Raw genomic sequence first — 16,655 nt, forward strand, 5'->3', positions numbered from 1 at the left:
ACCCCTGGTGCCAGACCAGCCTGACCTCAGCGTAAGACAGCAGACTGGCGTGAAGGGAGCAGCTTCTGTGCAGACCTAAGCTACACCAGGTCGGTGTGGCTAAGCTAGCTGCTGGATGCAGTCGTGCTAACGCCGTATTTTACTTTCCATGCTTGTGTGTGTGTGTGTGTGTGTGTGTGTGTGTGTGTGTGTGTGTGTGTGTGCTATTAATGCAAACACAAGTATCATTTTTGTGCCTTTGTACACAACTCTTACGTTGCGGGAATTTATCAATACATTTGAAATCATCAAGTGCAGGACTATCTTTCAGAGGGGTATGCAACATGATATATATATATATATATATATATATATATATATATATATATATATATATATATATATATATATATATATATATACATATTAGAGGGTCATAACGTAGACGACCAGTAAACGGAGAGCTTCTCCTTCCGGCTCGGCTCCTCTTCACCAAGAGGTCCGGTGCAGCTCCTGTTGTACTGCTGCAGCCGCACCGACCCGCCTGTCCATCTCCCGCTCCACCTTACCCTCACTCAGGAACAAGACCCCGAGATACTTGAACTCCTTCTCTTGGGATAGGCACTCTGTCCCCACCTGGAGGGAGCAATCCACCGGCCTATTCACCTCGGCCTATGAATGAGATAAAATATCTGCTCTTCTCGAAGCGTTAATGGATTGATGATGGGAAATCTCACAGCAGCAGAGAGATGACCTAGAATAATACATTAATAAATTACTGATGAATACCGTCTGAGGCTTGAACTAATTCACTTTCAAATTCGGGTTCAGTTTTTGAGGAATGGGAAAAACAATGCAGACTTTTGAAATTGCTAAATCTCTGTTATACGTCTGCAACTGACTTCTCACAATGGTGGAGAAACAGAGTCTCATGCGTATTGTAGTGTAAGATCCAAACTAAGAAACAGTAAAAACACAATGCCTCAGACATTAAGTTGAACCAATTCAAATGTATGGCCCTAACATAATGCTCTGGCATTGTTAGTCAGCAGCCTGTTTGCACATGTTGAGGAACGCATTGAAAGAAAGCTTTAAAATGTCGGTGAATACTTCTGGCACCGGCAATAAATCCACATTCTAGCGTTGCGCTATTAATAAATCAATAGCTAAGATGGACTTCTTGAGTAACTCCGGCTTCAAAGGCTAAACTATATAGAAATGAGTCTGAGAACAGACGGACACGTATAGTCTCATTTCTCACAAGTGCTATAATTAAAGGTAAAGTGTATACAGAGAAAAGAACAAATAAGTAGTACACTGGTGACTGATAAATCTATATGTGTGTGTGTGTGTGCATCAGTGGCAGTGCGTCAATAGAGGGCGCTAGGGCGCCGCCCCTCTTAAAATTTTGCGATGAAAAAAAAAATGAAGAAAAAATATATATAATATATATTGTCAACAAACATTATTTACCAAATAATTTAAATAACAAATATACCGCGTTGACGCGCTACATGTGTGTGGGAGACCGTAAGACCCTGTCAACAACCACTTAAGTTAAATGTGACCAAATATAATGTATCGCGTTCATCGTCACTGAGGAAAGCCCCTCCCCTCTCGGGGCGCCGGACAATGTGAGTCTATGGCAGCGAGCAAACGTTTCAGGGGCGTTACGGCGAGGACAGCTTCTCATTGGCGGATGAAACGAGACAAACAATGACATTGTTTCTTATTGCAACGTGAATGGACTATTCGTCGAATCAGAGACCTTTATCATTCCCTCACAGCCCATACAGCTCCCACGTAGCTACGAGCAACACTAGCGGAGACTTTGATTATGTCAGCATGGCGACTGAAAACTCTGCGGTATCTCTACGCAAAACACCTTTCAACCGACGGTCAGATGTTGACAAGAAGAGGCTGAAAGAGTTGGGACCCGAACGTCCGGATTCAGCAGCAAAGCACTGACGCGGGAGGACGTACACCCGGAGTTTCTCCTCAAGCCGATATGCTAACCGGAGCTGGTTAGCTGGATGCTCAGTGAGTAATGCTTTTTTTTGTTTCCCCTGTCTGTTGTTCCAAAGTCCTGGGACTGAAACACTCTGGACTACAACGGGGATGAGGGATCTAAAGCACTTCACCGAGAAGTGTAAGAAGCACGAATCTTGCCGCAGCATCTAGCTAACAGCATGAAGCTAAGCCTGTTTGGAAGACTGAGTATAGCAGAGCAGCTCGACGAAGGATACCGAATTGGCATTCGAAAACACAACGAAGGAGTTCGGAAAAACAGACACATTCCCTCAAGAATAGTGGACTGTGTGAAGTTCTGTGGTGCGTTTGAGACGGCCCTGGGTGGTCATGATGAGAGCGAGAACTTGGATAACCCAGGGATATTCCGTGGCTTGGTGGACGTCGTTGCCTCACTTGACAGTGCACTGAAAGAGCATCTCGAGAGCGCGACTGTGTTTAAGGGAACATCCAAAACAGTCCAGAATGAGCTTCTTGACTGTATGCCGTCTGTTGTGAGGGAACAGATCATAAGTGAAGCTCAAAGCAGCGATTTTCTATCGATCCAATCAGATGAGACCATGGACATTAGCACACAAACCCAACTTGTGCTTCGCTACATCAATGGTGCTAATGTGGAGGAAAGATTCTTTGATTCATCCCTCTGCAGTCAGCTACAGCAGAGACCATTGCCGTGGCATTAAAAGAACGCCTTGCTGCCATCCTCCCAGGTGAGCAGAACAGTAAACTCATCTGCCAGGCATATGACGGTGCCAGTGTAATGAGGGGTGCCACTTCAGGTGTTCAGAAGAGAATCCAGGATGACTACCCAAATGCCCACTATATCCACTGCTATGCCCATCAGCTCAATCTCATAACGCAACAGGCCACCTCTCACAAAGTCAAAAACCTTTTTTCCCGACCTGGATTTGTTGCGTTCTTTTCAAGATCTTCCAAGCGGACCGCTGTCCTTGATGAAACAGTGGCCCATAGACTGCCATCAGCCAGCAATGTGAGGTGGAACTTTCGCAGCTGTGCCGTCAATACTGTGTTTGAGCATAGAGATGACCTCATTGAATGCTTTCGAAGAATTCGAGCATCAGGTGGCTTTGATGACAAGACCAGCCAAGAAGCAGGAGGCCACATCAGGCTACTGGAGGATCCTGATTTCAACTTCTTCCTTCAACCGTTTCATCGGGTAAGGCCACGCGTGGACATCCTCTATGCCAAGCTCCAGAAGAGAAACATAGATCCAGTCCATATAAATAGATGCATCCAGCAGTTCCAAGAGGACATACAAAACAATCTGGTAATTTCATTATTGTTGTTATTCTGTAATCTTAGTCATAACATTATTCTTTCACATCAACCATAGTAATAAGACGAACATGATTTGTAAATTATAATTATTTTTATTTACAGAGATTCAATCAATGCAATGGTGGTGGAGCAAAGCAGTGGCTCTGAGCAGCCGAGGAAGCGACTGGCTATGAAGGAAGATGAGCTTGAAGGATCGCTGCAGAGGTGAGTGTCAACATCAGCAGATGCCTGTGTTAGAGTTTAATGTGTTATCTTTCCCACAGCAGAACACATGTTGGACATTGTTAGATAATCTATCGGAGGTATTTTTTTCTCAGGAACACCATGACTCAGGAGAGACTGAATGCCTTAGTCATGCTCTCAATGGAAAAAAGGCTTGTCACAGACATGATTGACTTTAACCAGAGAGTTATTGAGAAGTTTGCCAACTTGAAAGAGAGGAGGGCTACATTTCTTTACAAGTAGTGGGGCCTACTCTGTCAAACACCCAATACAAAATGTGATGTATCTCTTTCTGAATCTATTCTGCTCTAAACCTCTTTCATGTGAGGGTGTGGGCACCTCTTTCATTCTGTAAACCTCTGAAACCCAACCCAATGTTTCCTAAACCATTCTGCTCTGAACCTCTCATGCCCAAAGTTACAGTTTGTTGATAGTTGTTATTGGACAGTGTTGAGCACCGTTTTCTTGAAATAAAGCTTTGTTTTTTAGAATGTTCTACTCAAAACCTCTTTTCTTCTCATTGTGGAGTGCTATTTAAACCACGCCGCCCAACTGCGCCCCTGGTGTGTATGTGTAGTGTGTAGGCTCTTTGCACTTGAACTTGGTCCGCATGGTTTACTGGAGCAGCCCACTGCCCGCCCTCTCTCTCTCTCTCTCTCTCTCTCTCTCTCTCTCTCCCTCTCTCCCCCATATTTAACTGAATTCATTCCTTATCGCAGTAGCAGCAGCAGAAAGTAAACGTGCAAATTGCGTATCTGCGAGAACACCGAAGGCCCGACAGCGGTCCAGACCCTCCACCTGACCCTGCAGGTGTTGGATATGCAGCAAACTACTTTTGCACGTCACTGGTCGCCTCCTTCCGCCTCCCTCACTTTGTACTCGCCCGACAGCAGCTACTCACCAATGACAGGAGTCGCTCCTCAGCGTTAATGTGGAGTTTGGCTGCAGGCACCAGCGAAAAAAAAAAGAAGAAAAAAAAAGAAGGTTGTCGGGAGGTGGAGGATTGTTTGGGCTCAGAGATTGGTGAGTTGTGGGTTTGACTGACAGTTGGTTGTGTGTTATTGGGAGATGGCGTCATCTTCATGAGTGTGATTTAAGTCTACTACAGTCGTCCCTCGAAGAGAAGCTCCTCCCATCCCCTCTGCTGACGATGACGGTTGGGAGTTTTTATTAGCACCTCCACCTAGGGGGACAACAAGACCGGTTATTAGGAGCAGACGACAAAGACGAGTCACACATCTGCTGCCCCTCTCTGCTGGTCCTCCGGTTACCCTGCCCTGCAGAGGTGGAGGACGGAGGCGGGACGCTGGATCCCCCTCCACCCCCTCCGTTGGTCTGGGAGCAGACGTTGGCGTGGCGCGCGGCGGCTTTCTGCTTGTAGTGGTTGCTGTGCAGCTTGTACTTCATCAGGAGGATGAAGATGAAGACGAGGACAGACGCGACAATGATTCCCCCGATGATGATGATCATGGTACCGCCCAGGAACTGGAGGAGAAGATCCAGAAAGATAGTTAGCCCAGTATGCAGATCTAATTTTTTCTGACCTCGCCTTTCACTAAGATGATTTATCAGCATCATAACATCCAAAAATAAATACAGACTAAGACATTTAACTAAAACAAACACTGGTTACTTTAATTGAAAGCTATTGAAGTCCATCCTTGACCAAAGAAACACAAGTTTACATCACGCTGAACAAGACGCCTCTAAAGGGCTCAGAATAGATGTCAACATCTACTGATACATAAAAAATTGCATACAAAAAAAATGAATTGACGATAATTGTAAATTTAACTTAAAATTAAACTGTCATTTTGCTGTGTACTTGTCACATCGGCCTAACACTTATGGACAGGTTCAATTCACATTACCTACAGATGACTTATGGGTAGCTCCACAAATAGAAGGAAAGTAAATAACTAATGTCGTTTTGGGAACTGAAATGGACAATTGGGACAATTTCCAAAATGTCAAATGACATGTTTAGTTGCTACACTGAAAACAAATATAAATAAAAGCTTAGTTTGATTACAAATGCAACATTCGTAATGACTGAAAAAGACCAGATCAAACTATATTGAATATTCATTCAATACTGGAAAGTACCTGTTATTTACAACCAAACATAGACCGCTGCATGCTCATCTCTGCTGAGCAGTGTGTAATATAAATACATTGAGTGTGGATCCAGTTGGGCTACAGGAGCTGCCCGACTGACGGAGGTGTGACCTAACCTGGTCTCGTATGGAGTGGCAGCGGCCGTACTCCGTCTCCGTTGAGAAGGACACGCAGCCCACCAGCTTGGTGCCGGTCAGGGCGGTGATGCCGTCATCGTAGACGGCCAGCACACACAGCTCGTAGTCCCGCGCCGACGCCAGGTCGCTCAGCAGGAAGAACTTGTGGTTGGCTGGGATCATCCTGAATGAGAGGAACGCAGGGATGTTATTCTTCCACGTCCCGGTTTGCAGATCATTTGTAGGACAGGTTACTGTTGTGGAGACGGAATTATTATGTGCTCTGTTTTGTTCATTAGTGAGAGAAACATTAAGAGTTCTTCTTATTTCAGATTGTTTTCTGTAGTTGGTTAGTTTTATGTTCTCACTCCTAATGAAGCACCTTTCGGTCTTTGAACAGCAACACGATCTCATTCCCAACTCTTCACATGAAGACTGCTGGCGTTCTTATAACCGAAACAACAATCCTTTTCGAAACCTAAGTAGTTTTGTGGCCTCAACCTAACTTAGTAGTTGACAATCTATTCCTGAACCTCACTAAGCATTTCACAATCTTCACAATATGTCACTCTGTCACTTCATTAAAACCCGCTTCACAAAGACAGGATGTTGAAATGGAGGCAGGGTTTCAGAGCTTTTTTGGGGATCTCAGTAACTCTGCCTTGAGTTTAATCCAGAACACAGAGTTGAAACAGACTTTTAAGTTTCATTTTTGGGGTAACGTAACTTGACATGTGTCAAGAGGTTACGTCTGAGATTACGCATAGACTGATGTATCCGGTATTTTTTTTTATACCATTTCTTTCCGACCTTAATTTATTTTTTCATTCATTCTTTCTTTTTCAAGGGACCGGAACAGGGCCGCGGCCCGGTGGTTGGGGACCGCTGCACTAAACTACAGGAGCCCACAGCGCAGAGATCAAATGAACTTGTTGGAGCATTCAGTTCATGCCCTGAAATTCCCTGAATTCCCATATTAATATCAGATTAATTATAGGAATGGAGCTTAACCACAGGAGCAAACTTCTATTTGGGTTTTCAGTGGAGACGGACGCCGAAGAGGTTTGCTGCTGTCTCTCTCTGTCTCCACCCATCTGTACAAGCATTCTTTTCCTTGTGCAATAAGTTTAGGATTACCGAAACTTGGGAAAACCTACTCTGGTTGTGCTGGATGGGTTATTCCATGCATTGATCAAAACTATGAGAAAATACCACAACGTCTCACTGTTACTGGCGGTGTCTGAGCCATGCTCCAACGATTCAGCCTCACAGAGTTACGCATTGGAACCTTGCCAGCAGCAAATACAATTTGTGTTTTCTGCCAACTTGTCCTACATATAAATGCCGGAGACATCTGTAAGTCTTTTGGTGCGAGTCCAAGTCAAGTCAGAGGTCTTCAGAGTTGCCAGAATAAAACGTGTCCAATAGAATGAAAGATGCCTTTAAACAGAGCAAAATCCGAATTTTCTTGCAAATGACTTGCACATCCATTGCCCTGAAGATGGCGCTCCGTCTCCCACAAAATGTTGTTCCCGTACAGCTAAAGTCTCTCAACATGTCGAGGGAAATACATTTTCTCAAATTGAAAGAAAACAAAATAGTGATGTTAAAGCAAAACAAAAAGTACTTGGATCACATGGGACAGCAGTGTCCTGGTTGAAAGTCCTGTGGCAACAACACTAGGCTCCTCCGTATGTGCACTTCTGGGAAGCTTAATTCAGTGAAACTTCAAGAGTTGACCTTTACCTTTGCTTTTTTCACTCAACATGTGCATCATTCTCAGTCCAAGGGAACCTAAAACTAAACGTGCTGCTGCAAAGACCTGCGCCTTATCATTCTACCTCGGCCCGTCTCTATCCGATCAATGACGTCTGTTCTAGTGGTCCTGAGGACGAACATAAGTAGAGGTCCAACACAAAGGTTCAGTCAAAGATTGAATTGAAGTAGAAAAGTGAAGTGGAGGGAATACACACAGAGGAAAGAGAGACAGAGCAGAGGAGACGAGGCAATGGAAGACGTCGTCGCAATTTCAATTTCAACTTGAAAATCAAACGCTACAAGGTAGAGTGGGATTAAAGAGAGAGGGGAGACGAGGAAGACAGAGGCGGAAAGAGGAAATACGGGCAAAGAGAAGGCAGACAAAGGAGGAGACGCTGAGGGGAAGTGATGAGAAGGAAGTGACAAGGTGAGACGGAGAAGATGAGAAGGAGGTGAGGGTGTGAAGACAGAAGTGTCACAGCTGAGGACGCAGAGAAATGAGGAGGAGATGAGACACCACACAGACAGGAATGACAGAAACCGGACAGACGACGGGAGCCTGCACTGAACAAATGACACCAATATATCGACCTGAAGCAGCACACCCATTTTTGCCATTTGTTCCAGTTCCACTTTGGTCTCTTTCCTGTCTGTCCTGATGGGTTCACACTACACAGAGCTGGAAACAAGCATCCATTTGAATGGAAGGCTCATGACCTGACACCATCACTTCAACAAGAATACAAAGATGATCTTTAGGGCAACGTTATCAGCAGCTCTACTCTACTAGCTCACTGTGTTGTAGCAGCAACTTCACGTTTCGGTTGTGAACATTTTCAGGAGCACCGACGATTAGAGTAAAATGATGCATGTTATGAAATAATTAAAATATGTCACGACCAATTACTACACATCTTCGATCGGGATGCTGACTTATACACATAACGTATCACGCACTATATGATTGTGTTTCATAAAAAATAAAAATAAATAGAAACATCAGGTCATTAAAGTTATGAAATCATACTATGTGAAAAAAATAATCCTGTAAAAGTGTAACTAAAACAAAATGAGTCTCTGTCGTGTTTTGGATGAAGACATATTGTACTAGCACACAATGTCCACAACCTGTTGACTTCTGTTATGATATAATATTACTATACAATACACTGAACATCTTATGGTCAAATTGGTCAAATATTTGCTTACCACAAGCAGCAGACTATACAACACGACAGGTTTGCACTTTCAGAGTAGACCGAGAGGAAAGGGTCACAATGTAGCTGTGGAGCTCGTCTTTGTTTCTGGGAAACATAAACTGGATAGAGAGGAAGCCTAAAGGATAAATCTGGTGATATTACATACACTTTTTTATCGTCAACAAATCCATAAAAAGACCCAAACCAACACCGAATGTTTCTACTAACAAGTATTGTCTGTGTGTATCAAAGCCTGATCTGTCTGCCTCGGGGCCACAGAGCTCCAGTAAAACCCACCAATGAGCCACACTGTTGCACTGGGTGACACCTCCCTTCATTGCATGAACACAGCGGCTGTGGCTCAGTGGTGGAGCGGTCCTTCAATCAGAGACACTTGGCCCCACATGGTTCCTGCAGGCTGTGCCTACGGCGTAGGCATGGTTAGTTAGAGTCCTGATGGGCAGGTGGCACCTTGCATGGAAGCCCCTCCCATCAGTGTGTGCATGGATGAGTGATGGCATGTAGTGTAAAGAGCTTTGACGAGAAAAGTAATGTCCAAGTGCAGTCCATTTACCATTTGCTATTGTCACGAGGTGGCTTCAGAGAGGACCCAGGCATGTAAGGTGTAAAGTAAATTTAATAATCGAAAAACAAGGCAATGTTTACAAGAACACCGGATCAAAGCAGAGGTACAAACAGGAATCTAATATAATTTAATATGGCAAACACACACAGTACGACACTGGGGCAGGAGACAAACAGGGTTAAATAGACAGGGAAGGTGCAGGTCAAGCAAGAGCAGGGCAGACAACCACAGGGGCAGGAAGTGCAGGAAACAGAGGACACAAGAGACAAGGACTTCAAAATAAAACAGGAAACCAGAAACAACCCAAAGCCGTGACAGCTATTTGCTCAAAATGAGGCTGAGACAACCTCCCGGTGTTGTTGCTCAAACTGTGTGTCAGCTGTAGAGCAGAACCAATCCAAAGTCTTGAGGGTGGCCCTTCATATTGAGGCGGTGGCATGCAGAAGCCGTGTGCTCGTAAACACACACACACACACACACACACACACACACACAGTAGACTGAAGCACGTGATGCCTTCCCCCACGCCCGCAGGTTAAACAAGTACGTCATTTAAAAAGTGTGCCACGAATCAGTTAATTTGCTGAATCAACGTTTATTCAATAATTACCAGAAAGTCGACACTTGATTCCCCAGATCCACTCGGTTGAAACTGATTATATTTTGTGTGCGTAGCTGCGGGTCAAAATGTACAGACGGAGACATGAAGGCTATTACATTTGTTGAAGAGCACTTTCGGACTCAAACTCAAAGCTTCGGCCTCAGGACGCGTGAAAAGGCTGACCCACAAGGACCCACAAGGACCCACAAGGACCCACAAGGACCCACATCTGCATACACACCCCTAACCAATGAGCCTGGCACTCTGTGTGGCCATTACTGGAGCACAACTATTAGCAAAGGGTATTTGTGTTGACGCCTGCATCCTCTCGACATTTGTGTTTTCCTGCAAGTGTGTGTGTGTGTGTGTGTGTGTGTGTGTGCGTGTGCGTGTGTGTGTGTGTGTCCTAGAGAGAGACACACACCCGGCCTATTATATGGGTCTGGTCTATAAGTGTTGCAGCGTTCTGGGTCAAAGTAATGGTTGAATGAAGGCCTCAGGCTCTCTTTCTCCCTCTCTCTCTTTTTCTCTCTCTCTCTCTCTCTCTCTCTCACACACACACACACACACACACACAATGTGCAGCTACTGTTGTTCGCCCGTGGCCCTATTGTAGCCGGAGGTAGCTCATGTCTCAGTCGGAGGCTCGGAGACAGAACTTCACGCAGCGATGGAGTTCACGAGCCTGTGGAGCTCACAGGGCGGAGGAAACCGCAGGAGGCATCTTGTAAGCAGGGTCCACTGCAACACAGAGACTATGTGAACTAACTTAACGTCACGTCAGCACAAGGCAGCAGGGCTACTTCATGTAGCTGTCCTCTGATACTCTAACTCATAAAGAAATTACATTATATTTTATTCGGGAAACAATGCTGTTTTTGCTCTTCTCGGAATGTTTATAGATGCTGGATTCCTGGATTCCTAAAGGGTTACCTCACTGGTTTTACAGGTCATGGGCAGTTTACTCCTCATGCGTGTGGTTTGAAAGGGAGGGTCTTAGTAGAGGTGCAATCCCGTGGCATTGTGGGAAATGTGGGATCCACCAGATGGCATGTTTCTTGCTTAAATGTATACTTGTTTTCTAAATCCATATCTATGAATTCCAATTCATTTCTTCCTATTTCGTTCTTCTTTTAGAGTGAAAAACGACAACACGGCACTGAAACCATCAACTGTTAGTCGGCTCATTGGGCTTCAAGGCGTCTGCACAACCAAGTCCATCTTTTCCATCTGAAATTGTTCCACATTTCTATCAAATTAAAACAACCTCATGTTCCGTCCGTCACGCCGACACACCAAGTACGAAACTTAAGTCGCTTGTTAAAGTTTCCAGATCAGCTTCGACTTACTGATTTTCTCGTTTTGTTTGACCACTCACAGCCACCGTACGTGCAAATGTCAGCATCCAAGATGGCGTCCGAAAAGCCCGTTGACTCCGTTCCTTCGTCTCCTCGGCACAAAGCAACACACCAGGTAAACACAGAGATGCGGCACGTAGAGATTGTGGCTGGTGGTTGCAGACGAGCTCGGAATGGGATCATCCCAACAGGGAAGTGAAGGGATATTTGACAGTGAAGTGATTGAGCTCGAGGCAGCTAAACGACAGCTCCTCGCTAACGTCATTCACTCACAGTAGGAGCAAGCTCAAATCGTGGCACCGGCACCTCGCATAGGCACTTCCTGTGGAGTTTGGTTCAAAACATGTTAAAATGCGAACCCCCATCGTGTGATTAAATTCGTGCTATGTTTCAATTAAATGTTGAGTCAAAGTTGCTGTTTTTCCAAAAGATGAGATATTTATATCTAACGTATGTTTATTTGAAATTAGTGGGGGTGTGATGCTTTAGATTACCATAAATCTCCAAGATGTGATAACATTATGTAAAATGATATCGAGCTTTCTGGTGCTTGTTTGTAGTGGTGAGTCTCCGATGGCTGTCAGATGTTATGTGATTTATTGTTGTTCTGTTATGTGGACGCCAGGAAAGTTTCTACTGTTGTTGTTACGGCGGCGCATGGGGATCAAAATAAACTAAACTTAGCTTCCTGTGCTATAAAACATAAATGCACATTTGTATTATCGCCTCACACCCGTTATGCAACTTTGACAAAAATAAATCTGACGTTGATGTTCGAGAGTCTGCCAGAAGACTTTCAGATTACTGCGAACCTACGGCCGCCTGAAACCGCAAAAGAAACATAAAACGCATTCATCGCTCCATGAGGATAACCTGTGACGTGAAGTAAATTATTTAAAGCAGAAGGCTGAAAACAGGATTTGATGACATTTTCAAAGAGGCTTCGTGCAGATAAATAAAACCACATAAACAGGAAACGCAAACATTGAAAGAAAAACGTGTGAAGTATTCTGTGGCCCCTGAACCGTCCAGTGATTTCCCAGCAGATAGAGCCACAGAGGCATGATGGGTCTTTTTGAATAGAGGCGCACTAAGGCAACATCCAGGGGGCAACAAGCCGAGTGTGTAATTGACAGCAGTGGAACAGAGCTATACAATTAGTGGTGGACCTGGGGAAGCACCTGGCAGGCTGTCAGCCATCTGAAGACGCTGAGCCGAGGAGAAGCAGACAGAAAAGATCACCCATAATCCAATAATCCCACACCGGGAGAAAGAGTGAGAACCCGTTTTACGACCAAATAGTCTTTCACGGAACACGGACCTCCACTCCTGACGATTAATTGTGGAGTCAATCAACCTCCGAACAACAGAAGCTTCTTTATCCTCTCCAAAGGGGACTTTGCACGAGAGGAATAAAGATACACTCGGATAATTCCCTGAGCAAGACGCAAGGTCAGGGCGAGAGGTTCTTCTTGACGTATCCTCAGCTCCATCGCCGCTCATCCTCTGAATATCAACAAAGAAAGGAAGCGAGCAGAGGAGAGGAAAAACAGACCAGACGAGTACATTGAGCAGAGGAAGAACAAGCGAGACGGACATGACATGTATCAAGCAGAAGCAGCATGGAACCACACGTGTAATACGATGGCTCATTCACAACGCGGTACATTTCCAGCAAAAAATTGTGTTTGGTATCACGCAGGAGCAGCGAGAGAAAGAGATCTAATATAATAAATAATATTAATAATAATAATAATAATAAATAATAAAAGTCCTTCCTGTCTGTTTGGGCAGAGACTGATGTTTAAACTCATGTGCAGGACGACAACACAGTGAGTAGCATTACAGATGCTAACTGAGGGAAGTAGCTGCATGCATATAGCTTGAGGCATGTAAAAAGGCCCTGTTAGCAGATACACATGTATACAAGTGTAGTAAAGCTATTCCAGAATGCACATTTTTGTCATTGATGATTTAGATTTTTGCTCTGAACAGCAGGGCTCTCAAGTTTTAAGACAGGTAAGGGTGACATATCCCCCTCCTCCGCAGCATTTACAGGGTGAGTTGAAACGAAATGACAAAATGTGATTCTGTGATTTGAAGTCATGCAAACAATTTATCTTTATTTGCTGAGCTTTGGAGATATTTTTATCGGCACAATACGATGGAGGTGAATTGATTGCTTTGGGATTGAAACCTCAACAACAGTCTTTATCAGCAAACAATATCCTTAGTGCTCATAACCCACACATGTACTTTCCACTGGAGAAACAAAAACACGTTGCTAGTGAATCGTTATAATATTCAGAGGAGCAAAAAGAAAGTAACTCCTCCTTTTCCGAGGGTTTTCTTAAAAAAACAATCCAGCAACACACATCACTTTATGCTCGTTACATAAATACGGTCTTTAAAAAAAAACTTCCGCCTTCACAGGAAACTACTCAGTCCGGTCTCCTCCCTTGTTCAAGATTACGTGGATCACAACGTGGGATATCTTCAATTCACGGCGGCATCTTTTCCGTGGGTAAAACATAACAGGATCGCTTGCATGATGATAACCTGAGATGTAAAGTCAAAATATTTAATACAGATGGCTTAGCATGGAAATCCACTTGATTAATGTCTGGATTTGATCACATTTCTATAAATTACGGCCTGTTATTTTTTTCGTGGGTATATTTATATATAAATTCTGCATGAGACCAGCCTGGTGAGGTTGAAGCAGAAGTTTAGGAGGCTGCTAACAAACCTGCAGGGGTCTAATCTCATGTTCATGACCCTCCAAGTACTGCTGGTCAGATGCTGATGGTCTTGATGGTCCTGCTGGGAAAGACAGGATGGACTGGCCGCTCAGGGTGACACTGATCAGGGACTAAAAGACACCCTGACTTCAACAGGCCCAACTTCCCTACTTTTACCTACAGAGCACAACGAAGACATGGACTGCAATGCAGCGCAGCGAAAGCAGAATTCCCAGGTTTTAGCTTAACGTCTGAACAGGAACCGCCTGAGATTTGGATGGGAGAGGAGACGGGGAGACACACGACCCGAGAGAGTCAGACAAAGACAACGAGGAAACGAGGGACGGCGGCCATCATTAGTGAGGAAAAGGTCAGCGCGGCCTCAGGTTGGGCTTCCTAAAGGAGCCACACACACACACACACACACACACACACACACACACACACACACACACACACACACACACACACACACACACACACACACACACGTAAAGAGACAGGAGATAATGGTGTCAGATATAGATACTGGTCCCTGTGCTGGGGCCGAATGGATGATTGAGATCTTCATTACGATGACAAAATGTCTCTTTCTGGTAATAAAGTAAACAATAAATAATATGCCTATTGTAAGCAGGAAAATCATTTAATTAACAGTATACTTTGTAACTAAAAGGGCAGACCGCCCCAAAGTGAAATGGCTCGTTGCTCGGGCCCGTGCTCCTTGCACTGAGGTTCATGGCACAGGGACATTGACCCCTCAGGTTTAGGTCAGCGAACTCTTAATTCTCCTCCTGAAGCGGACTTTCCCCTTGGATTTATTTAATTGAATATATTTACGTTTCCTATTCATCACATTCTGAAACAAGAATATAATGACGGTTCTTGTATTTCTTAAAAATAAACTGCATCCTCAATAACGTTTCGAGGGAAACATATTTTCTCTCATAGTATGCTTTTAAACCGTTTAAAGCGGTTTCCCTCGACATGGAATTCACAATGCAGTTTGGTTGTGTGGGAACACTTCTAGCGGGTCAGGGCTGCACTTTGTTCCTCACATTACTGACTTTAGAAACTTGTCACGGTACAACGGGGGCTAAAGAGAGTCCAGTCCTTGTGGAGGCAGCCTCTTGAGGTGAGCCTTTCCTCTGTTCAGGCCCTCCAACCCTGTCTCCTAAAAATGACGTTCCCCAGAGCTAATACGCATTCCCAACTACGTTTGATCAGAAACGTATCTCCTCCCTGATTATGTTTGTGTTTGACGTATTACACATACGTTGATTATACACGTATACGTTGATTAAACACATATGTTGATTATACACGTATTTTTGTTTTATTGTTTTTATGTTTGTGTTTGTGTTGACGTATTACACATACGTTTATAATCATGTGTTTGTGTTACTGTTTTCTTGCTTTATTTAAGCATATTTTAATTTTTAAATTCTGGGGAGAAAAGAGGGGCGGGGTGAGGCCAGTGACCCGGCCCGGGAGTCCGGGAGTCGGCCCCACCGGGAGCCGAAGACCGTTTTCCCGCCGTTGTTAGGCCGGTAACGGGCCGGTAAGCAGCCGGTAAGGGGCCGGTAAGGGGCCGGTAACGGGCCGGTAACGGGCCGGTAAGGGGCCGGTAACGGGCCGGTAAGGGGCCGGTAAGGGGCCGGTAACGGGCCGGTAAGGGGGCGGTAAGGGGCCGGTAAGGGGCCGGTAAGGGGCCGGTAAGGGACCGGTAACGGGCCGGTAAGGGGCCGGTAAGGGGCCGGTAAGGGGCCGGTAAGGGGCCGGTAACGGGCCGGTAAGGGGCCGGTAAGGGACCGGTAACGGGCCGGTAAGGGGCCGGTAACGGGCCGGTAAGGGGCCGGTAAGGGACCGGTAACGGGCCGGTAAGGGGCCGGTAAGGGGCCGGTAACGGGCCGGTAAGGGGCCGGTAAGGGGCCGGTAACGGGCCGGTAAGGGGCCGGTAAGGGGCCGGTAAGGGGCCGGTAACGGGCCGGTAAGGGGCCGGTAAGGGGCCGGTAAGGGGCCGGTAAGGGGCCGGTAAGGGGCCGGTAAGGGGCCGTGTGCAGACCGCTTGCACCGGGGCTCGGTCTTCAGACGCTCGGTAACAGCCTCCTTCGCGCCGGCTCCGGTCTTCTCTGAGTCGGGTTGTTTGTGAATGCAGCCCGAAGTGTGTGATGAACTCCATCTAGTGCAGTGAACCACTGCATCATCAGCAGACACTCGGATCTCTGAGGTCAACTCAGCAGCAGAATCTGACATCGCCGTTCTATGAGCCACTAAGAATAATTCCTAATGTCTTTCCCTGACACCCAAAACTCTTAAAATGTTATCGCTTTCATGTAGCAGTGAAGATGATGTAAGATCTGACTCCCCGTGGAGCTGTGAGCCGGAGCAGTGTCTTCTTCTGTACTGGAGACCAGCGGGCCAACGGAACATTTTGCTGATGGAGGGAGAGAAGAAGAAGAAGAAGAAGAAGAAGAAGAAGAAGAAGAAGAAGAAGAAGAAGAAGAAGAAGAAGAGGAAGAAGAAGAAGAAGAAGAAGAAGAAAAGACGGGGAGGAGGCAGAAGGGACGAGGTGATGAGCGACGGAAAAGAAGCAGAAGAAAGATGCCATGATGGTGACTTTCTAAAAGGTCTGTGCGCTGATGGAGTG

At 45.4% G+C, this 16,655-nt stretch overlaps 1 protein-coding gene across 2 annotated transcripts in view; it reads right to left on the bottom strand.

The window, feature by feature from the left end:
- Positions 1 to 4,586: 4,586 nt before the first annotated feature.
- Positions 4,587 to 16,655, bottom strand: part of LOC306742220 (leucine-rich repeat and fibronectin type III domain-containing protein 1-like protein) — a gene marked incomplete at both ends in the record, with an annotated part of 40,873 nt that continues 28,804 nt past the window's right edge. The window contains 3 exons of one of the 2 annotated variants that reach the window (XM_079224562.1): positions 4,587 to 4,711; positions 4,800 to 5,013; positions 5,763 to 5,946. In XM_079224562.1, the coding sequence (XP_079080688.1) occupies positions 4,587 to 4,711; positions 4,800 to 5,013; positions 5,763 to 5,946 (523 nt within the window). The remainder of the gene's footprint in view (positions 4,712 to 4,799; positions 5,014 to 5,762; positions 5,947 to 16,655) is intronic. The other variant, XM_079224563.1, reaches the window with a different exon arrangement.

This window comes from Taurulus bubalis (genome assembly GCF_910589615.1).
Source record: "Taurulus bubalis genome assembly, chromosome: 10".
Lineage (NCBI taxonomy): Eukaryota > Metazoa > Chordata > Actinopteri > Perciformes > Cottidae > Taurulus > Taurulus bubalis.